Here is a 23,987-nt window from a genome sequence, read left to right on the forward strand (position 1 = left end):
ATGATATTCACAAATGCCAGTGTGTACATGAGTGAAACCCCAAAATTCTGTGTCCACATTGTCTGATAGTTAACCTCTGTCAAACCGTCTTTCAGGGACTAGCTTGGATTCCCTTTCAAGCACGTCTAAGTAACAATAAACAATAGCATGTCTAAGTAAACAATAGAGGGAATCTAAATTGATAACAGATGTGTCCTCCATCGCTACCTCCATAGCAATATTACAAAGGGCTCTGCCCTTTCTCCCTCTTAAGACAAAAATTTCTGCTAATTAAAGTGCACATTGAAACGTCCGACCGTTTCCAAAATCATATCCAGTTGCTTGAGTAACTGCTTTTTGGTGTATCTTATTACCGGGACCTGTCTAACATTCAACGACATATGAAACATGCTTGTTTTGCACGTGTATACATTTACTAGTATGCCTACTAATAAAAAGGCAACTTCTCTGATACATAACATTTTTACGGAAACAAAACTCGCATCTTGCTAATTGATAACTTTTATCATTGCTTGGTGGTAATGTGCATATCCTTTCAAAAGTGCTTTCATCATCTAGATAAAGAGCTGTATTGGATACTTGATAAGAGAGAACTGAGCAGGGATTCTGAAGATGACATGGTTTGAGGGACATTCATTAAATCCAAATTCCATATCACATACTTCTGCATCACTAAGACGTCAGCTCGCGCTGTTGCCAATGGCAACAACGAACACAGGATGTGCCCTCCCATACAATCTCCATATCAACATAACATTAGCTCTTGCTCACTTCTCGGTGAAACGTTTTGATATTACAAAATATCTTTCCCATCTATTCTGCTTGATAAAAAAAATTCACAAACAAGATCTCAGTGTATTCTGTTGCAGAACAGACTTCAGAGTAGGGCCTCCCTATTGGAGCCTAGCATAAGAAGCAATGAAACAAGACTTACAGGTACTAGTTCTTAAGTACTTTGCTATCACAAACCTGTAAATGGTACTATTCACTATGTTTTTTTTTTTATTTAAAGCCGTATATATCACGCCAAACCTTTTGAAAAAATTTATCTTATTTTTTTCAACCTGTCAATCCAATTTTCTGAGAAGCAACAATATGACCTACTATAAAAAAAAAAGCTTACCTTTTCTTTACAACCTGGTCTTGTCGGCAGCAAAATTCCGCAGACGGACACCACCGATTCGCTCAGATCGCCTGTGTCTACCGAGGTCCGTTTCGGTACCAGGAGCTCTCCTGACGTCTCCACGCGTCCAGGGGCTGACATCAGCTTCGCCTGCTCGTGGAAAACATCGGTGAGACTGTCCGTCTGTAGCGTCATCTGGATTTGCTGCTGGGGGGTGAAGTGCTGATTCAGCAGGTCGACTTTCTGTGCTTCTGTGAGAGAGAGGGCCAGGATGGCGCACTGGGCTGCCCACCTAGAAGTGATGAAAAAGTTGTGATCGCTTTTTTCTCCAAGAGGTATTTTCAAGGGCTTCATTGATGTCACAGCTTCTTAATTCAGAGGTAGGGTCACTAACCACTAGACTATGCATGAAATGGAAAATGACTTGATTCAGTTTTAGTTTCAAGGAAACTACACTATCCCTCATGGTAAGAAGATGGAGATAATACATTATAGAACTAACTAGTGGCTGACATATAGTTTTAGTTATCACACTCAGATTAAATCAACCAATCCCATGCAGATAAAAAAATCTACAAGCAAAAGATATAAAAATACAAATAGAAACTTTGACATATCCCTCCCCTTAAACAATTCTGATTCATCTCCATCAACTCAAGGCCAGGCTTGCAGTATAGTCATGAGCAATAATGGACCTTCCCTTCCTGCCAGCCCTATTAATGGAAATCACAATCATATCAAGAATCTCATAATTACCAAGAAATTCCTATCATCCATGACAAGAAGGAGTAAGGAGGCAAATATATTTCGAACAATTTAGTCAACATTTGAAAACGTGATAATTCAAAAAGTTTCTGTTGTTTACTTTTGTGCGTAGTCCTTTACTGGATAAAATCTGCTTGGCTAAAAGAAATGGATAATTTTGGCTGAGACTCATATTTTGATTAAATGGAACCAAAGGCCTTTTAGAGGATTTTTCATAATTGCTTACATAAGAGCCTAGCTTACAGTAAGTGTTTTGTGGGGAAACTCAGGTGCTGCAATATTCACAACACACCTTAGGTTACCAGCTTTCTCTCTGGCACAGCTGGTTCATAGGAAACTAATTCCTCATCTGGCAATATTGTCTCTTGTACCTTTGTAACTTCATACCGCATTACTGTAATAGCAATGAACATGAGAAGGTCTAGTCTAATCTGAGTTTTACGTTCCTGCAGCTGCTAAAAGAAATGAAGTGAAAGTAAAGATCACGTTACAAAACTAATGAAGCAGAGGTACTGCCATCTGCCAACAACAAAGAGTGACATCTAAACTTCAACTTAAGAAAGAAAACTAGCTGAAGTCTCTAGATGTTTTCTAGCTTTGTGAAGTAAATTATGTTTTTGGATCTGTTTGTTTGTGACAGACTTGACTTCACTTGAGAACTATATAATCATTCAGTATATTGTCTTACAACTTGGTAACTTTGTACTGCATTGCCGTAATGGCCATGAACGTGAGAGGACCAGCTCCATGATTTCATGTTACAAAATTAATGAAATAGAGGTGCTGCCATATGCCAACAACAAAGCTAGAAGTAGTAGTATCCAGTATTTGATTATACTGCTGCTGGGGTCCCTGACACAGGGGTAGGCAGCAGTCAGCTGACATCTAAACTTCAACTAAAGAAAGAAAACTAGCTGAAGTCTGTTTTATCTTTTGCAAAGAAGATTATGTTTTCAGATTTGTATGGTTGTGAACAGCATAACTAAAGAAATTGTGTATGGATAATCATGATATTTGGTATATTGGTAGGGGTTGGCAAAGCAAAGAAATTAATATTTTATACGCACCCTAGCAGCCTGTGTTTTTGCTGTAATTTGTATGCAAATTCCCATAACATGTTGTAATATGCAGTTAGAGCTTGAGTTTATTCATATCCACAGTTATGATGATGATGATGATGATGATATCCACAATTACCTTGGCACTATACGTATAAATTGCAACTATTGTAATTTTGTAGTATGAACTTTAACCTACCATCTGGTCTCCAAGTGTTTGTTGCCTAGCAACCCCAGGACCACGGCCCAGTCCCACTTAGAAGAGAAGACGTCTCCGCCGGACCAAAGTAATAGGAAGCACGTCTTACAGACATTTGCAGATCCTTCTTCTTCACCTTGGGAGGATCTCTGAAAAGGATCAGAATATTTAACATGTTTACCTTCGTTGCTTCGATTATTGCTTCGTTTCTTCTTCTTCTACAAACAGATAAGGTCAATGACCTGTACAGGATAGCTGTCACCATGGTTATTGGAGGTGTGTCTGACACACTGTGGCATTCGATTACATAATATAATGTGGCAACTAGCAACTAGGACGGAGCTGGGGGGGGGGGTGACATGAATGTGTTTGGGTAAGAATAAACAGTATGTAGTTTGTTTCGCTAGACCATGTGAAGGTAAACATTATGTATTTGTTTGCAAATGTTACCTCTCTGGCTTGGTCTTGTTATCGGTGGACCGACCAAAAATACTTTCTTAAGTTACAGTAAGAGTATTCATCTTATTGTGCATTGAACAAATTTATTTTAGTAAAGTAACAAATAAGTTGTTCTATTCAAATTTGGAAATCTGAAAAATATAACCTATTTGAAGCAATACATCTATAATCACAACGCTTTTGCATTTGCAAAAAAATGAAAGTTCTGTAACTTAGTGTCAGGAAAAAACATATTCTATCATTAGTGTGTATAAGCTCAGATAAAGCTACATTTGCTTGATATGACAATAGATCAAGTATATCAAGAAAATAATGTTATCTTGACGATCACCTTTTTCTTCTTCCTGACAGGCTCTCCCTCCTCAGCTTTGTCTGCCAGTCTTTGGAAGGGTGGCGGGGCCCAGCTGAAGTACCGCTCCGCAAATCTGAAGTGACAAACAAAGAAATCAGTCTATATAGTATTGAAGATACTTTCTAACCTGGACATACACAACTCAAACTATTGGGTGTTTGGTATGGTTTAATTCAGATCTCCATTAATGATGTCACCATTCTTCCTGGTGTCTTGGTGAATGATGTAAACCACTGTCTGATACATGATTTGAAGTGAATCACCTACAGACATCTAATGATCATGCCATCTTTCCTCACCGGGTTGGGGTTTTGTGCGCGTTAAAATTTGCGCGTTAAAACTTGCGCGTTAAAAACCTGCGCGTTAAAATATGCAAATTAGCTGATTCCCTGGGGATTTGAAAACTTTTTTTGCAGTTTTAAACTTAAAAGCTTGAAGAAGATAACACAAAATGAAATTAAGTATCATATTGTTGCATTCTAGAGTACAAATATCCCTTTCCAGGAGTTTTAAAGTGATTTTTAAACATTAAGTTTTAACGCGCAACAAAGGTTGACATTTGCATGTGAAACAATCTGCTTGAGAAAAGATGAAATGAAGCTTGTAGAATGGAAAAAAGCCTCAAGCAGTTATATCTTATGATATAAAGCCTCACACTAGTAATTTTTCCATGTATTAATGTCTAATTCAAGCGATTTTGAAATCTTTTGGATATGCAAATTAGCCTATTCCCAAGGGACCTAAAAATTAGGGGCTTTTCAAACCAAAAATTCAGGTAACAGATGTAAAATCATATAATGGTGTCACATTTTTCTGCCTAAGAATTTCTCAATGCACAACTTAATTTTTTAACGCGCAAATTTTTTACGCGCGCGCAGATTTTTAACGCGCAGAAAACCCGTTCCCTCCTCACCTGAGTACACCAGGATACAGCAGAGATAACCTGCCAATAGCTGCACACAGCTTCTCGTGATAAAGCAGGGGGGCTGTCTCTGATGCTTGGACAGTTGACGCTGCCCGTTCCAACAACTCCAGCAACAACGGACGGAAACATCTTGCCACAGGGAGGGAAGATGCTGGTTCCAGTAAGAGTTTCGACAGGGAGGAGAGCACAGTCTGTGTGGAGGAACCCTGGGTAAAAAAAAATATTGGTCACTTTTGCAAATGTATTAAGATATTGCTGGACATAAAGGCACACTTTCTTATTAGGTTCCTAACACGGTTACAGTACACCAGAGTTTTATATGATTACTTTCCGGGTAACTGTTCAATAGTTGATGTGTGGGTGAGGAAACCAAAGGCCAAGACTGGAAGGATGAGTTTTTGCTTCGGCCAAGGCTATTTTAGACATTTTTTTCATGATTTACATATTTTCGCTGACACTATGGACAGGACGTTCCTGCCAATAAGAATTTTTGGCACTCATAATTGGCAGGATATTCTTGTCAAAAAATATTGTTTCACTTATGATATCCTCAGGGTGTTCCTGTCAATAAGAATTTTGGGGTACTATTGACAGGATCTTCCTGACAATGGATTTTTTCAATACTGACCAAAATGTTCCTGTCAATAAGAATTGTTAATAGCATAACGCTAAATAGACTGCGGTAGGTGTCGACGAGCCGATGAATCTGATGTCCATAGCGTGTACGATCGTACTAATAATGCAAAGTATAACATATAGTTCGTCTAATAAAATAGTGCAAAAAAACAGCAATCGAAGAGCAAACCTCCTTGAGTAACTTAGCGGCGACTTGTTCGCACTTCCCCCCTTCTGCTTGCAACTCTCCAAGGCTGCTTCTTACGTCGATTTCTACCTTTTCCATGTCCGTTTGTCCTTCTACGCCCTGCTAACTACATGGAAAAGTTATCTACAAAACTCTGACACCCAGATAAAGAAGATTTAACACCAGTCGGAAGGACAGAGTGAATAAAAACAAATCTAAAGCCGAGATCCACGTGCAAAACTCGCCGCGGCCGCCATGATGGCGGGTCAAAGGTCACGGTGTTGAGCAATATTTCCAGGTGCATGACGGGAAGAGTTCATCATGGCGCCAAAGTTTGAGTTTTGTGAGTTGTTTTGCTGGTGGTGAAGTTTTAGATGCCGCCGTTTCAAGTTTTTTGCGGCACATGTTAGGATAGTGAAGGCTTGGCTGAAGTTAGGTTGTAACAATTCAGACCATGGAAGAGCTAAAAAGTGGAGACAAACCGGGAGAACCCACATATCAACTAAATCAAGGTGAGTTTTCACCCCCCCCCTTCTGTTCACGTGCAAGCTAAAACATCAACAAAAGCATGCAGCATTGATCAGAATTGTTGTCTCTCTTTCAGTTCGGTTGAAGTTTCATCCCTTTCATGCCATTCATCATACATACTTTGGGATGAACATTTTCTGACAATAATATTTGTTTAATACTAGTGTCAAGATGTTATTTGTTTATTCATTGGATTGGTTGTTCAGCACCACAGCCAGGGCTGCCCAACTAGCCTGTGGCTTCCCCTGCTGACAAAAACAGAGACAATACAAATGGAATTTGACAAGGACAGGATACTTATCAATAACAATACTGTAAATGGATTTAAGTTCGAGGGGATTTAATTTCGCGGAAGCGGAAAAAAGGACTTTTCGCGGTGGTTTTAATTTCGCGGTAGCACCATGCACTGTAGTATCTTAATGCCCTGGAAAAATGTTCGCGGTGGTTTTAAATTCGCGGAGAAATGGCCAACGCGAAAACCGCGAATATAAATCCACCGCGAACATTTCTGCATTTACAGTATTCTAAACACATTAAAAAAAAGACTTTTAATATACACGTGTGTATGTGTGAAACACCATTATAATTACTCCTGTCCTTTTTCCCCTCCCAAAGGAAACGACCCCCCACCCTGTGACTCAGAGTACGTCCGCATGGTGAAGCTTGCAGCTGCTATGGCAATCCTCAGAACCAAACCAGCGGGCATGACGGGACAGCAGTACACACAGTACCTACAGCTCAGGTACCAGGCTAACCAGGTGTGTCACATGATAGTAAAGGTTCCAAAATGCATTTTCTACAAAGCCAAGTAATACTGTATGTTAATCAGTGCTACCTATGCTTTGCCATTTGCCAATCATAAAGTTGTGGCTGTCTCATGATTTCCTTGCAACATCAAGTATTTTCCATTGAACCAGTAATGCCATATCTACAAGTACAACTCTTCAAATTCAGACCTCTTTACAAATAAGATGGAGTGATCCAGTCGAAAGTTTCTTCATGACTTGAACAGTGTCTCTGATATGTATAAGTTATAATTTTGTTAATCTCAGGGGATAAAAATGTTTTTCATCACTTGATCAGGGAGACTGGAAGAAGCGAGCAGAGAGTCTGCAGAGCCGCTTGCTGCAGACCAGACAGGAACTCCTACAAGCCAAACTCCTGCAGCAGCAGCCTACACCTGCAGGTAACCGGCCTGTGATTGGTCAGCTCATGGTTTGATTGACAGCAGGTAACCGGCCTGTGATTGGTCAGCACTTGATTTGATTGACAGCATCTAACGGGCCTGTGATTGGTCAGCACTTGGTTTGATTGACAGCAAGTAACCGGCCTGTGATTGGTTAGCACTTGGTTTGATTGACAGCTGAGCAGATAACCAACCTGTGATTGGTCAGCTCTTGGTTTGATTGACAGGTTAATTGATGCCTGCTATGATTGGTCAGTACCAGGGTTGTCTCCAAGTCCCGTCCCTCCATCCTGTGACAGAAAATTGTTTGTTGGGATAGACAGAAATTTCACCCCATCCATCCCGAAATTCTGAACTTCAGTACATAAAATTGATGAAAATGTGTTTTTATAAGCTTGAAATGAAAATTTAAAGGAAAATCAACAACATTGGCTTCCGAACAATGAGACAGAATTGTACACAGCAAAATTTACCCTGGAAGCCAGATTGTTTCCCTGGACTACACAGCTTCTCGGTTCTAAGGCCAAGTTTCCCCCAAGGATATTTTGCTGCGGGCCCGGTTGAAGGGGTTAATCTCTAACTCTAGCATTAGGGTCTGGCATTCAGGCTAAGCAAAATTCTATCAAATGACTTAGTAACAGGTGCTTGCTAGAGCCCTCGTTGACATGTTAATCTCACCTGCAGAAGCAGATGAAGACAAGCCTGAACAGGTGTTCCCAACTCCCCCTTCCTCCTCAGAAGAACCCTCATCTCCTCAGGTGTCCAGGGAATACGTCATACAGAGACACTCGAGGTTCCTTACCTGTGTGCTCAGACTTCAGGTGAGGTGCACCACATTTTTTTTAGGGCACACTGACTTGAGAATGCAGACTGGCTACCAAAAAGTATATTGATATTCAGTTCAGTAATATTGTGAGGCCATTTTTATTACCATTGGTGGGAGAAGAGTTTTTGTAGTGTTATTGTTCTTGGGTGGCTCAAATACTCTCTCTCCAGAGCCATGAGCTGAGTTTTGAGGACGTCACAGTTGGCGGGGCTAAATCATAACAGTTTGTAATAGCAGTCTGTACACAAGACAGTAATTTTCCCAGTTGCATCCATAGGACTATAACAGTAACGATTTTAGTTATATAGTCTAGATGAAGGCACATTAAGGTTTCCGCTGTCAGCTCCTATCCTTGTATCTTCACACAGACTCTGAGAAACTCCTTGGCAGGGAGGGCCGATCTTGAAGAGACGGTGAAGGACAGCATCGTCGACTCCTTAGACCTCCTCGGGTTGTCCCTGAAGGAAAAGGTTCCCGATGTCTCCATGGTAACCAAGAAGCACATAGTTAAGACGATCGTTGAGGTGCTGGGACGTGAAGAGCTGAAGAAGTTTGGTATGGAGATTGTCCAGGCTGTGATGGAGTTGGTACAAACTATCCTGAAGGGGGTGCTGAGATGTGAGGACCTCAACAGGGTGAGTGGTGGAGTTTTTTCTGAATCAAAAGCAGAGGGCTGTCACCAGCCTCCAACCACTACTAGACTTGCAAAACTGGTGTATTACTGTAAATGTATTTAAGTTTGCGGGGATTTAATTTCGTGGTAGCGGGAAAAGGGACTTTTTGCGGTGGTTTTAAGTTCGCAGTGAAGCGGCCACCACGAATACCGCGAACATTAATCCACCGCGAAAGTTTCTGCATTTACATTATACCAAAGGCTGGTCTCATGAGATCACATGTAAATCTAGTACACCCTTGCCAATTTGACAATCACAGACATTGTCAACCTACTTTGGCCATGTCCTGACTCAGTACATGCATACTAACTTAGGTAAACACATATGCAGCGCTTTACAAAATTGAAAATGTAACGTTTGACTTGTATATTATGTCAATATGTATTTATATCCATACTCTTGTAGTCTTTGACTTTAGCATAGACTAGTATTATTGTATTGATCGTTCATCATTGTTCCCACATTGTACCATGTGAAACTTGTACGTTGTACCATTGAGTTCATTCTTCTGTACTCTTTTAGCATCAGCATCAGGAAGACCAATGCAGACTTGTTGTGGACCTGTCACGAGCAGACTCCCTCCGTAAACCCATCCTGGAGGCACTACTTCAACACATCAAAGACTTTTCCGACACCTTAAGGACACTTAAGACTTTCTCCTTGGACCCTGTCCTCTATGAGAATGTGTACTACATGCTTTGGACGTTTGAGCAAATATTATACAACCTTAGAGATGGTCGAAAACCATCAATTGACGAGACGCTGACAGAAGAGCTGAACAACACACTGGAGGATTCATTGCTGTTTATATCAGAGAAGTACCCACTTTTTGCACACTATGTGTGGAGGTTGGGAGGTGTTTTACACTCACTTCAGACATCCAAACAATGCAAGCCATAACAATTCACTTAATGCAGGAGGTTGGGAGGTCTGGAAGTTGGGAGGAGTTTTAAACTCAATTCAGACACCCAAACAATGCAAGCCATAACAATTCACTTAATGAATTCATCCAATTAAAAGGTGTGGATCAAGTTTATTGTAAATACAGTCTTAAAAACATCAGGGTATGGATATAAGATAGGCATCCAGTTACTTTTCTACCAGTATATACAATTACAAAACAACGTGTAATTTAGTTAAACGGTATATTTACAGGCTGAATAGTATATTTACATGATCATGTTTACAATAAATATTACAACGTCTATGGGGATCAACATATACACATAATTAATAGAGGACGCAAACTTATTTTTCAATATATTTACTAAGTCTGTGCTTCAACATATATAAGTTTTCATTGTGAATTCCTTTAATACCAAAAAAATTACAACTCTTTTGATTTAGTATTTTCAGATGTACATGTATGCCATTACATATGTAGCTATGACATGTATGTCTTTAATAAGTTCCATTGGATACAATTACGCTCTAATTTGCACATTACTGCAAACTACTTACATATCGGTAACCAATAGTATGTACCTTACTTGGATTGACAACTTTCACAACAAAATACAGAAAAGAGTAATATTATCTTCGGGGGTAAAATATATGTCAAAATACATGTTCTTGTCTCTTTTCTGTTTTTCTGGTTTCTGTAATTTATTAGATAACATACATGTAGTAAAATTAATTTTAAAAATGCTAGTTTTCTACCCCCCATTTATCATCCTGTCTGACATTCCTACATGCTCAATTTCACCTGATAGAATGAGGGAATTTTTGTGTAAAGCACCTTTCCCAAGGGCACAGCATCAGGGCATGTCAATGGTTCTAACCCAGAACCTCTTCGCATTCATTCTGGGCCAAACACTTTAACCATTATGCCACATGATGCCACATGTTTATGAAAATACTAAACATTAAAATTTTCAATGGAAATACTGCCCCTCAACATTATTGTGGGGTGACTGCAGGGCATTTGGCCCAGAGGTCCTGGGTTTGAATCCTGGGAAAGGCTATGGGACAACCAGCATTAAAATTCCTTTGGAAATTCTGCCCGATGTTTCTGATGCCCAGAGTCTCTAACCATTATACCCCACGATGCCACGTAATCTTTTTCTGAAAATACCATTGTTATTAAAAGTCTAAAAACCCTTCTGGAAATTCTGCCCAACGTCACCAGTATTCGAGATCAGAGTCTCCTTCGTCTTCATCATCGGAGACACACCTCCGTCCCTCCCACCACTCGTACATCAGGAACCTGGCACACAACCTGTGCTTAAACAGCTCCACCTCAAAACACTGCAGCGAGTCTCGCGGAAGGTGCGAGTCACTGATCAACCGGAGGAGCTGGTCCGTGGAAATCATCATCAAGCACGCGCAGAAGTCCTGAGAGGTCTTGTCGTCTGAGAAAAAGGTTCCTTGGTAATCGTCTTGAGGAGCATCCGAGGATAATTGCCTGAGGAAGGCAGCTTGGAAGATCTGCCGCGCGCACAGCTGGGAGAGTTTGTTGGTGGTGCTGCCGAATATGGCGTGCACTAGCCTAGAACCCAGGCTCTGAAGGCGAGTCAGGTCGGATGAGGGCATGGACTCCTCACCAAGCCACTGGATCAGCTCATTGGTGATCTCCGGGGTGCTGAAGTAGCCTGGAAAAAGGTTATTCTGGTAAGTAAAATTTAAAACCTAGAAAACTACAAAAATTTCCTTTCCACTCATACTGCAAAATTGAAATCGTGCTGAAGTAGCCTGGAACAAGGTTATTATGGTAAGTAAAATTTAGCCTGGGTAGCCAGGATTTTACTTTAGCCTAAATGTAAAGCCAAGGATGGTGTGAGAGGGGGGTCTTGGCCCTTCCAATGTGAGATCATGAACATGTAGAGTAAAAAGTTGGCATGATAAGGGAACCTGTGAGGGGACTTACTGTAACACATGCACGTGTAATTTAAAGGACTTTTTGGTCAGTTTGGAGTGGCATATCATCATTTTTCCTATATGATTTGAAGTTTTAATTTTTACTTACAAGAATTACCTTTTTGCAGGCTACTTCAGTACCCCGGAGATCACCAACAGGATTGTTGACATGTTTGAAACTTTGAAATACATGTTTCAACAAGCTCGTTGGTGATCTCCGGGGTGCTGAAGTAGCCTGGAAAAAGGTTATTCTGGTAAGTAAAATTTCAAAACACCACAAAAATTTCCTTTCCACTCATACTGCAAAATAGAAATAGCATGAAAATAAATTTACAGTATTTTGAATCTCAAAAAAAGATCTTTGTCTATCAATTAACCCCGTGAAATGAATTTACAGAATCTCAAATAAACAAGATCTCCATTACTCTATACTTCATGACAGAAGTGTAAATATATTACAATATATGTATGTGTTGGAGGAGGTGCCTTGAGCATGTCAGAGGGGAAGGTCTATCAACCTGTAAAAACAACTTGCTATTGAAACAGCAAGGAAACAGCTGCCCTATGTGCCACTATGCACTACAAGGTGAACAACATGAAGTGTGGTAGAGATGACCTGTGACCTTAGCCTGGCCTGGGCACCATACAATTACTACCAGGCCTGCCCTGTGGTAATCATTTTTACCTGACTGAAGTGAGGAGGTTTGTGTTCCTTTCTCAAGGGCACAGCATCAGAGCATGTCTGGAACCACTTGATTCTAAGCTGAACACTCTATCCATTATACCCCAAGATGCCACATGTAATCTTTTTCTGAAGTTATCAAACTAAAATGCTGAAAACTGGCGCCGGAGTCAGCCGAAATATGGGGTAAGTCCCAGTCTATTGTTAGTGTTGGTTAGTTAAAGTTTAGTTTATCCATAATGTCATTTACCAACACAGATGAACTTTCATGCTATTAAAGATGCTGAAATCTATTTTGGTAATCACATGATACCCAGGCTACTGTGACCTATGGAGTCTGGTAGAGACGACCTATGACCTACCCTTGTCCACGAGATGTGCCAGGAACTGGTAACTTCTGTCCCGCCGGTCACAGTTCACCAGACGGGGGGACATCAGGCTGGCCAGGAGAGGCGTCACGTAGCTAGACACAGACAGGAAGCAATGTTGTAGATTAAACCTCTCTTTCACATTCATACTTGTCCCACCCACCACACAGAACTTTTGGAGCAGTGCCTTGTATAATGTGAGCTTTTTGTGCATCACTCACACATTCACTATCCATGCTTGCATGTAGATGTCGCGGCTTGATGGCAGCTTGCCATAAGTCTTTAAAGTTGGCACTTTGTAGGTTCAGGAAATGAAGACCTTCTCTAACATTCAAATAACGTTATAAATATGAATAATGATAACAAATATCTTTACCAAGCTCTTCTTGATAATGTAAAACACACACTTTCCATGTAGGACTATGATAGGATCATGTACTGTAGGTTTACATCTATCAGCTACCCTTTAAATAAACATTGTATACCATCCTGAAACAGAAAAATACATGACACTGAATACAGTCAAACCTGTCTATAGCGGCCACTCAAGGGACCGGACAAATTTGGCCACTATAGACAGGTGGCCTCTGTATAGAGGTGGCAACTTGTAGATAAAATACCCAAGGGACCGACAAAAAGTGGCCACTATGGACAGGTGGCCCCTCTGTAGAGGTGGCCCGTAATACAGGTTTGACTGTATAATATTATGTATGCAAACAGGAAAAGGTAGTCGTATAGCCTTTCTAAGGCTGTAGAGCCAGTAAGTTATTAATCCACCATGTGTTTGGCACAGTATTGGAAGGTAGAGCCCATCCCTCTCCTTTTACCTCCCCAGCCAAGTAAGGTACCCATTTATACACTGGCCGGATTGGAATGAGTGCCTTTCCCATCCACTTAATTTCTAAGAAATGACACTTATAAAACCCCTGACCTCTCAATATCGCATCTGCGACTAAGTGCTAGCCAAACCAGTCAGCCATTTGATGCCACAACACTAACACTAGTAACAGTAAAAACAAATTTATCAAATCATTGTCCAAACGTACACAGGCATCCCTGTGCTGGGGTCGTTGACCCTGCCCTCCAGGCTGGGAGAGGCGCCGTGCTCTAACAGTTGCTGGGCAGTCGTGGTGTCGCCCTGCGCCATGCACTCAAACAGCGCCGTGTGGTCCTGCCGGTTCTGGATGTCCACCTAGCAGAATGGGAGGGAAGTGCAATAAGAGTAATAGTTGGCAAAATAACTACAAGTACTTGTAGTACTATATCAGGACAATTAGCCTGGTATCCAAACTTCCTGAGTCTGGTATAGCTTCTGAGTCTCTTCCCTGGTATCCAAACTTATTATAACTTCCAAGTCTCTTCTGTCCTCCCCGCAATTAAAGAGGAGAGGATAGCTTTGGATAGGACAGAAAAGATTCAGAAGCTATAAAAGTTCGGATACCAGGCTACAGGACATTTGCTAACAGATACAAATAAAAATAGCTGAAGAAGACAGTGATTGGGTTGAAAATTTTGGTAATTCTATGAGCTGGAAAACAGTTTGTTTCTCATTATACCTGCAACCCTGGTTGGTCGAGAAGAAAGGTCATGTGACTCTTCCTGGTTACACCCTGCTGCATCCAGGCGACGCCCGCCAACGGGTTGTCGTCACACATGTCGTCGTCCAATCCGAACGGGAAGGCGGTGCACGCCGAGATCAGCGCCGTGTCTCCAAAGCCGTCCACAGCGTTGACGTCGGCTCCGTTGTCAAGGAGACACTGGGCCATACGGAGGTCGACTGAGGACACCATGGTCTTGTGGAGGGGAGTCTTGTTTTGGCTGTCTCTGACATTCGGGTCCGCACCTCGGCCTGGATTCATCAAAATCCACCAATTGATCAATATCAAAAACTAATAACATCTGTTTCTGACATTAGGATTTAAACCTCCTAACCTAGGCTAGGTACTCATTCGCACCTGGGTGAAGAAAGTCCTTTCCAAAGACACAAGATCAATGACATGGCAGGATTTGAACCAAGGACCTCTGGATTCTTGCCCAAACACCTTGCTGTTGCACCACACCACCCCACGTAAACTGCATCTCTGTTATATACGTTGTCTGACCCGTGCCTCTCCCCTCATGACCTCAATGAAAAGGGGCCTGCTGGCCAATTTGAGCTTTCATGGATAAACAAAGGTTCAAACAAACATTCAATATCTTGTAACCAAACAAATGAAGAAGCACACAAACCTAGCAGCAGCCAGGTTAGCGTCACCAGCTGTTCCAAACACTCCTCCGTTGTCATGCCAACCTCCCCGTTTAGACCAATCACGTCCGTCGCTGAGAGAACCTTCGCGCGGGGGTACGGAACCTCCGACAGTTCGTTGAAGTAGTCGACCGCCAGCTGTAACGGCGCTTCCCCAGGACCCAGGAACTCTGAACCTAAGGTCTGGGGAATAATGGGACATTTATATCATTCATTGAAGAGTTGACATATACCTTAGCAATAGCTAGAATTTCTCTTCCAATTTCCAAAAAGAATTGTCCTTCTAGTACATCAGAAATACAGTACAGTATCTTTGGTAGTTCAGTTTCAAGAGACCATTTGGAAGGTTGCCTTCTGATGTGGTTTCTAATTAATGTGACTTATAATGTCCTTGGTTAAAAAATAGCTTAACTTACATTTGGCACCCGGTGTGATGGGTTGGCACCTGCAAGAAAGAAAGAAATATGTTTACTAGTAGTCAACCCTTTAGTGAAAATATGTGAGACTGGTATGATTGTGTACAGACATAAACATATAACTAGCCATATAGCAGTATGATCAAATACAGGATATACTACTATTCATAATTGCAAGAGTGTCATTCTAATTAGTTTCCCAGGGCTCCAATACTCTCCCGTAACCTTGAGGCAGGAGAGCATGGGTAAGCAAACAACATGTAACATAGGATTCAAGTTTCAAGATTCATACTCAGGCTATTGATACTAGCTGTCAATAGCCACATCGCAATCTTAGAAGTTAGATATCATTTTCAAACAGCCTTACCGAAATTGAAATCAATGTTTACAACTAAAAGTGAGAATCGCCCAAACTGAATGTCGTCCCCCGACCTTGAACTATGAGCAGTCGAGCCAACTCCAAGTTCCTGGGAATGGCCCTGCCGTTGAACTGGTTGAAACCACTCAGCACGATGAAGAGGGGTGTTCTCTGGTAGAACCCCTCGTCCAGATATGAGGCAGTCTGGTTCTCAATGATAAGTTTCTTGGCATGTTCATACTGACCCTCCTCTAGGGCCTTAGTCAGGAATGTCTGATTCACACCAAATGACACGTTGAAAATGGGAGCAGCGAAGGCCATTTTGCACTTTAAAGTTGGAACGCCTGCAAGACAACCTGGATTCTTGCAAGAAAATAAAAAAAAAGTAAAGACAATTAATATCAGATGGAATCAACTTTGATGTACATGTACACTATACTAGTAAATACAATGATGTACAATAGCTTTGATTCACTCCTGTTTGGTAGGAGAAGCCTTCTCGGGAGCTAACGTGAGTTACTTTAGTAATACTAGGATGTATACTATATTGGTACAACTGCTAACAGCTGCAGGCTAGCACATTCAAGACTGACTTTTCGCGAATTCCCACAAACAAAACTCAGTTGAAAATCATCATGTAGCTTTGATTTGTGTCACTTCAGATCAATAGATTGACTAGAAATTTATGATTATTTGTAACAGTTAATATGTGGGAGCACAACCTGGACACATTCCAATCAAAAATTTGAGATTCGTGCAGCATGAACTTCTCTGGATAGGGCATTTGTGGGTAGCCTGTGTTTACACAAGCTCTCGCCGGCTGGGCTTAATGACCCCCTCCCCCCGATTTACACAAGCTCTCGCCGGCTGGGCTTAATGACCCCCTCCTAGGGAGGCGGCAATCTTAGGGCCGGCCGCTAGGGGCGCGATTTTAGTCAGGCTACTAGGGAGGCGGCAATCTTAGGGCCGGCCGCTAGGGGCGCGATTTTAGTCAGGCTAATTTGTGGGCATTCCCTCAAAAGTTATCTCCCAGGCTTATATAAGGGCTTGTATAAGGGCTACTTTGTTAGGCCACAGCAGGTAAATTCTATGGACGACATTTTTCCTGATCAGTGCTTTTCTTTAAAATTATGTGTACCCATCTTGTTTTTCACACACTCGTTGTTATTGTTGTTGTCCTCGTTTAACGTCTATTATTTCGCTAGACGTGGTCTCTTGGTGCTGAGTAACACATGGTTCGCTTTTGAGTCAATAGTCTCTCTTGGTATCAAACTCTTGGTTCCTTGTGCATCTCTCGCATCAGATTTACATAATGCATAGGACGTCATCTAAGAATTTACTTGCTGTGGCCCTACCTATAAAAATTAACAGCTAAATATCATATAACTTTAACAGTTATACTACAAGTGAAAAAGATGTAGTAGATACATAAACGTTGTTGTACCTACCTCAGTGGTAACTAAAACTGCTGTTTTGGTAACCTTGTTAAACGTCAACTGTGGCCTCAGCAAATCTAGTTAATTACGTCAACAGATGTCAACAAAAAGCCACCGTTACGCAACAAATCTTCATACTGGAAGCCGTTTCTGTCTTGTAGACTGAGCTTTGAGAAGGGAAGAATTGAAAAGATACCAATAGACCTTATGAAAACACTGAAAATCTCCTGAAAACGGAATGCAGCAGTCGACACCGGTGAGAAAACCAGGAAAACGCGAACAAAACGTTGTTTAGAGTTCAAAGGTGACTGGAGCATCACATATTGAGCAGAAGGGGTTCAACAAATTAACGACAGAAAGACAGACAAATAGTTTACAAGAAGTTGATGGTGTGAATTTGAGTTTTCATGGAATAAAATTAGTAAATAATCTTACTCAAAAATAGATATGATAGCATATTTCAAACGTTTTCTGCAGATATAATATTTTGGGTCCCCCATAAATGAAATCTACTATTCTAGCGCCGTTTCATTCAGTGTGCGGTGCCTGTGCGTTCGAGATACCAACACACTTTTAATACCAAGGATTTCAACACCTTTCAAGTATTTCCTCGTCGTCAGAAGGAGCTGAGATGGAAGTCGTGGCCGGTCTTGACCTTGTAACGGTCGTCCTCCTGTTCTTCTGGGTCGTTTACCTGTGGGAGAACTACCTTTCCTTCAGACAGGTGAGTTTCTTACCGGGGTGGGGAGGGGGGCGGCGGCTACCAGCTTACGTTACCACATATTGCTTGATGGCATAAACATTTGTATTTTCTATACTTCTCTTCGGAATGACCCTGCTCAGTTGATTGTTTCATTCAACTGTTGGCTTCCGACAGCCAGGGTGTTAAGTGCAACAGGTCATTCAATGGGACGTAACTGTTAACCATTAATAATTTTACAAATTATGAAATTAGCCATATGGTAAGTTACAACTTGTTATGCCAGCTGCATTACGTTATGTTGGGGAAAGTGGTAATAGGCATTGCAAAGAGTAATCCTGCATATAATTTATTCAAATTACATACCATTTTTTACAATTTGTGAAATCAGCCTTTGGTAAGTTACTACCTGTTATGCTAGCTGCATTACGTCATGTTGGGGAAAGTGGTGATAGCCATTGCAAAGAGTAGTCCTGCATACTTAGGGGATGGTTTGCTGCCTCTGCAGAGGATGTTGAGAGTTTGAATTCAGGCCGTTGATGCTCACATATTTTGCATGCTACTTGAAAGAGCTTCAGTGTAAGAAAGGAGTAGAAACAGAAAGATACAACAATCCTGACTCCTGGGATTCGAACCCGCCCCGAAACCGAATTCAGGCTGTGGATGCTCACATATTTATTTTGCATGTTTCAGTACTCAAAGGACAGAGCTTCAGTACTAAGGACATAGACCATTTCTTTAGCTAAGCACTGCACCCCTGATTGTACATTTTAGTAAGTGGTGGGAGAATGTGTTGAACACACTTCTTTGTTCAGTTTCTTGATATACTTATGCTTGTAAAATATTAGATATCTGACTATGATTACAATATGATATTGAAAAAACAGCGCCTGATGCATTTGCCGGATCACTTAGGTTGAAATAAAAAATAAATAAAATGAAGTGAAATTAAAAGAAGATACCAACCAGCTACCGACCCTAATTTTTTCAGGACAGTACCTGGAAAGTGCTAGTGTGTGGGCGGAAACACAACTTTTTTTTGCTACTATAGTAACTAAAACTTGACATACTGTATTTCCTTTGTTCCCTTCATCATTTCATGATGAATGGTTTTAATCTGTGACAATAGGGGTTTGTCCTGATGTGACCTGCATCCAAGTTTGCTCACTGGATGAGTTGTTCCAGAGACTGGCATGATGCCAAGGTTGAGCTGTCCATAGTCCAATCTTTCAAAACTCAAATTGCAGGCTGGCATCAACACATTGACAAAAGTCAGGACCCTGGGGGTGCCTGACACTAGCCTGGATGCCAGACTGTTCCTAGGGCCTCCTTAGTGGCGCCGCATGGCAGCTCACTCCAGACCCTTGCGATTAGCCCCACTGACTGTAAGCTCAGCCCCTGGCTGCCAAGAGAGAATAGTCGGCCCACCAAGTAACAATAATAACAAAAGGCTCTAGGGCCAACATGCTGCCAAGGAAATTTTACCACAGGCCCCTGAGTTAGACCCTGAGAAATGTGAAAGATGATCAGGGCTCGAAATACTTTTTTCTGCATACCTGCACTGGTGCGGGTAACATTGAAAATTACCTGCACCAGACAAATTTTACCTGCACCACTCAGAATTTAGGAAGTATGGATCATACTAAAATTGTTAAGTAATCATTGCTATTTTTTTCTTTTATACTTAATAGGTGGTAACAGTCAATGCAGCTAATAACAATCTACATACAACTACATCATAGGACATTTATTTATAAAACCAAGTACTGAAATCAGTGCAGGTTAGGTGCAGGTAGACACCAGAAATGCCTGCACAGCTCCAATTTTACCTGCACTAACATGCATATGCAAGTGGTATTTCGAGCCCTGATGATACTAGTAAGTGGCCGCGTCTCAACCATGGAAACAGGGCCATATGGCTTCTCTGGTCCAAGGGGCTTGAGACGTGTAGCACGGCCGCCCTGGCATCCAACATTAGGCTAGCCCTAGAGTGGAGCATGTAAACTTGGTTATATTGTTTGAAGAAAGACTCTAATGTCAACATTTTCAACAAGTATGAGTCATGGGATGTTTGATTCTCAATCATGAACTCTTTTCTTCCCCAGCGCGAAGTCTACAAGACGACCAAGGACATCCCCTGGGAGCTTCGGTCGGTTCTGGAACACGAGACGTTTGAGAAGGCGCGGCTGTACCAGCTGGACAAGAACGGCTTCAGCTTCTGGGCGGGGCTGTACTCACAGCTGGAGATGACCGTGAGTTATCCCCTATCACATGCTTACTTGGGGTGGGTACTGGTACAGAAAAGTCTAGACCTAGATGTACAGTACTTAGGCTTTTAGCCAGGCATGCGTTATGGTATCATCTGCACGCTTTTCTTAAAATTACAAGACATTGGACCCCTTACACTGGGGAGCAGATCCTCTGACAAGCATGAAATTCTGATTGACCAGGGATGCCACTAGGTCATTTGTGGTCACAGTCTTCTACAATGACTTCTCTGACAGTAAATTTTGGCCCTCATGATACCTTAGAATGCGCCATTTTAAATCAAAATTCTTGAAAAATCTGCACCAATTTTTTTGGAAAGTGGATGCCCCCGGACCTCCCTACAGTAGTGGCACCTATATCACTTACGGCGACTCACCAAGAAATTTGGGCCCCCAAATTGATAAAATCTCAGCTAAAAGTCTGACAGTACTACTATAATAAAACATTGTAATAATCTTTATTGCATTTTTATGCCAAAAGGCTATGACTAAATCATCAGTAAATGCACAAATGACCACAAGTGGTCTAGTGGATGAAAAGAAAAAATAATTAACTTGTACAGTAATTTTAAACTGGACTAAAACGATTTGTTTTAAAGTACTTAGCCATGTGTATCAAAAGTATCCAATTCCTATCATAGCTTATTTCAGTGTTATTGTGTGTTACACCTGATGGGTTTATTTCTATACCAGAATGATCAGAATTATCATCTACAGAAGAATAACTTAATGTAGTTATTCCTTGCAGGTTATCTTACTGCTGGGTGGGATCCCGTTCCTATGGAGGGTGTCTGGGGATATAACAGGATACTTCGGCTACGGACCCAAGTATGAGGTTTGTGTTGTCAGTAACTGGAGAATACAACTTTCTTTCGAATGTCAAAACCTTGATGTCCGATGTTGCTAAGCCTATGAATATTTAGATTTCAACATAAATGAAGATACAGTTAGACACTCACTCACTCACTATCCATTGCTTGATTATGCTTGATTATTGCTTTATTAGACATTCATATTTACTAGTGACCACCTCTGCATAATGACCACCTGGCCATTGATATGCAGTCAAACCTGTACTAGTGACCACCTGCACATAAGGACCACCTGCCTGTTGATATACAATCAAACCTGTACAAGTGACAGACTGACCTGTTCTAGTTAGCCTGATTAAATCTCGCTTATAGAAGCCCGCCCAACAGCCGCCGGCCCTCTAGAAGCTTGATGGACAATAGCTTTAAGTCAAGGGAACTGGGTTTTCCATATATGGATAATGTATGTAATTGTCATCACAGCCCACCACAGCCTGGCTTTTGGTTGCTAGGGACTGGGCTGGGTTGCTATGTGGTGATTGACAGCATCACACCTCTTATCTGTACACATGTACATTGTGACCAACTCTATTTGAGGACCACCTCCCATTCTTGGTGGTCTCTTAGCAGGGCTCGAAGTACATTTTTGGATCTACTTGCACTTTGATCAAGACCATGGAAAAGAAAAAAAAAACATGTCTACGGAACAGAAAATAGAACATAAAACATAGAAATGGGAGTTCTGCTACAGCACCAGATAAAACTGTCAGGTGGCCCATAACCAACCTTAACTTTTGACATCTAAAGAACTACAAACATTCATATGCATACATAAGTAAGTATCATTACAATCCATTCATAGCTTCATATATGTGGAAACACCAAACAATCTATCAAATCTGTACAAGCAAAAATTTAATGATAAAATTAACAGGCTGAGCTTACTATCACTATAGCTATCAAACAATTTACTTTTTTGCAAGCAGATAACATATTTTTACTTTCCTGTTTACTAACATAATTGCAGAAATCTGTTTTACGTTGTGTGCCATCATGCACTACAGAGGTCTGAAGATATAATACATTGTAACTTTACATTCATTTTCCATACATCCAGATCCTTTGAAAGGATGACAAAAAAATATATGAAATTGTAGATTGTCTATACCTTGACAGGTGCTGTGATACTTAATCAATTCAGGAAATGTATTTGACTGTATTGATGATTTTTCCTCATCGTGGAGTGTTACAACAATAGGACGCCTTCGAATACTATTGATCACTTGTAGCTCACAGTGACATGACTTGTTCATATGCCTTTTTAGCAGGGTCTTTGATGAATCCGGGGACCTCGAGAAACACAGGTAGCCTGTTGGCATCCCTCTCCTCCCCGATGGTGAAGTGGTGAATCACCTTCTGCCTGTCCTGCCGCTGCCCGTACAGGGTGGCCAGGCGGTAGTGAGCACTTGGCACATAGACATCACACTCTGGAGCCAGCCTGAGGAAGTGCTCCAACTGTCTGATTGCTTCTGTCTCAGACACTTCCTTAGACAGCTCGGCTGTGAAGTACACAGTGTTCAAATGGCCCTGTTTGTACATAAGGGAACTTGCCATGGCAGACAGGGCTTTGGCTAGAGCAGACAGATTTGTAGCTGGTAGGTCACCCTTCTGTGATCTCATTTTTGGCTGAGGGCTTGCCGCCCATATGGCCAATCCCAGGTAGCAGTAGATGTTGTGCAGGTGTTGGTACAGCCAGTCTCTAGATCCGTGCTGTAGGATGGCATCAACCACCTGCTGCAGGGTCTGCACCCGGCTGTCTCCAAAAGGCAGCTGTAGGGCTGTCAGCAGCAGACAGGTGCTGTCCGTGGGGTCAGCTTGCAGCTGGGAGGTCATCAGCTGTTTCAGTTGGGCTTTATTCATGTTCAACCATAACTGTTCATACAGTACTGTACTTGTGAAACTTGGTGATACCATGTCACCCTGCATGAATCCCAGTACCAAGGCCTTCACTCCCGCCATGTCCGTGTAGCCACTGTTGGTCAGGATTTCTACTCCTTCATCCCAGGACCTGTAGACCTTGATCCAACGTTGTGCTGTTGGTGAGTCCTTGTGTTGTTGTAGCCTGGCTCTCTTCCTCTTGATCATGAGTGGCCCCTCCTCCACCTCTCCAGTTGAAGCAACGGACATGGCTGCTACAGAGGACACGTCTTCAGGCAGGCCTGAGTCTCCCCATGTTGTTGTACTTTGTGGTGATGACTGTACATGCAGAGGCAGAAAAAATCAGGACACATTCTGTTTTTTGTCAGAATTGATTGTTAATTGTCACTTCGATGAAGGTTAAATAGCCAGTAATAAGATACACAAGGCAACACTAACAGTTACTCAAGCATCTGGATCCAGTTGCTTGTCATAGATATTTGTAAATTATGTAGATTTGTTAACTAATCTGTGTACAAATTAATCTGTACATGTATGAAGAGGCAAAACAATCACTGATAATACCGTACATAGATACAAGAAAGTTATTAATCATCATAGTGCTAGTGAGAAATTGAAACAACTAAAACGTTAATACCAATATTCACATGATAGGTCATTTGTGGCAGTAAGAAACATAGTGAAGACTTAAAATGCTATATCAGCACACAAAGTAAAGCTCTTACCAACAAGCTTCCGTTCAGTCTCTTACCCTTTCAAGTCAGGCTCATTTCAACTTTAGAAGGGTCAGAGGACTTGCCGAAAGATTGTTGGTAGAACCTCTTCTTTGTGTACGGATGTAGCATGTAAAATCTTCAAAACTTGGAAGTATAATTACCTGTTTCTCCATCATCCCTGCCCACTCCCATCTCTCCTCCTGCTCCGTCCCTGCCTCCTCCTCTTCCTCCTCCTCTTCCTGCTCCTCTTCAGCAAACCACCACCCCTCCAGCCCCACTTGGATCGGTCCAGTCCAGCC

The 23,987-nt window shown here is 41.6% G+C and overlaps 4 protein-coding genes across 5 annotated transcripts in view; 2 read left to right on the forward strand and 2 right to left on the reverse strand.

Moving 5' to 3' along the window:
- Positions 1-5,970, reverse strand: part of LOC118407320 (midasin-like) — an 89,035-nt gene extending 83,065 nt beyond the window's left edge. The window contains exons 1-5 of the mRNA XM_035807784.1: positions 5,687-5,970; positions 4,870-5,087; positions 3,936-4,029; positions 3,146-3,294; positions 1,124-1,415 (exon numbers count right to left, since the gene is read on the reverse strand). Of these exons, the coding sequence (XP_035663677.1) occupies positions 1,124-1,415; positions 3,146-3,294; positions 3,936-4,029; positions 4,870-5,087; positions 5,687-5,782 (849 nt within the window). The 5' untranslated portion in view covers positions 5,783-5,970. The remainder of the gene's footprint in view (positions 1-1,123; positions 1,416-3,145; positions 3,295-3,935; positions 4,030-4,869; positions 5,088-5,686) is intronic.
- A 50-nt stretch (positions 5,971-6,020) lies between these two features.
- Positions 6,021-9,797, forward strand: LOC118407321 (meiosis-specific protein MEI4-like). Its single transcript, XM_035807785.1, has 6 exons — positions 6,021-6,195; positions 6,827-6,969; positions 7,295-7,397; positions 8,082-8,218; positions 8,592-8,858; positions 9,420-9,797. The coding sequence occupies exons 1-6, from the start codon at positions 6,138-6,140 to the stop codon at positions 9,795-9,797; spliced, it is 1,086 nt and encodes a 361-aa protein (XP_035663678.1). The 5' UTR covers positions 6,021-6,137.
- Positions 9,798-9,920: 123 nt separating this feature from the next.
- Positions 9,921-17,618, reverse strand: LOC118407323. Of its 2 annotated transcripts, none has more exons than XM_035807788.1 (8): positions 17,271-17,618; positions 15,897-16,178; positions 15,465-15,493; positions 15,033-15,231; positions 14,360-14,652; positions 13,850-13,995; positions 12,798-12,898; positions 9,921-11,488 (listed from the first exon to the last, which is right to left on the reverse strand). In XM_035807788.1, exons 2-8 carry the CDS (start codon positions 16,141-16,143, stop codon positions 11,019-11,021), a joined length of 1,485 nt encoding a protein of 494 aa, XP_035663681.1. In that variant the 5' UTR covers positions 16,144-16,178; positions 17,271-17,618; the 3' UTR covers positions 9,921-11,018. The 2 variants fall into 2 exon arrangements, with proteins under 2 accessions (XP_035663681.1, XP_035663680.1); XM_035807787.1 differs by having other exon boundaries at positions 15,897-16,185.
- Positions 17,619-17,775: 157 nt separating this feature from the next.
- LOC118407322 (CAAX prenyl protease 1 homolog) lies at positions 17,776-22,219 on the forward strand. Its single transcript, XM_035807786.1, has 4 exons — positions 17,776-17,982; positions 20,064-20,210; positions 20,974-21,060; positions 22,211-22,219. The coding sequence occupies exons 1-4, from the start codon at positions 17,890-17,892 to the stop codon at positions 22,217-22,219; spliced, it is 336 nt and encodes a 111-aa protein (XP_035663679.1). The 5' UTR covers positions 17,776-17,889.
- The last annotated feature ends 1,768 nt before the right edge of the window (positions 22,220-23,987 follow it).

Source organism: Branchiostoma floridae, unplaced genomic scaffold (assembly GCF_000003815.2).
Source record: "Branchiostoma floridae strain S238N-H82 unplaced genomic scaffold, Bfl_VNyyK Sc7u5tJ_1297, whole genome shotgun sequence".
Taxonomy (NCBI): domain Eukaryota; kingdom Metazoa; phylum Chordata; class Leptocardii; order Amphioxiformes; family Branchiostomatidae; genus Branchiostoma; species Branchiostoma floridae.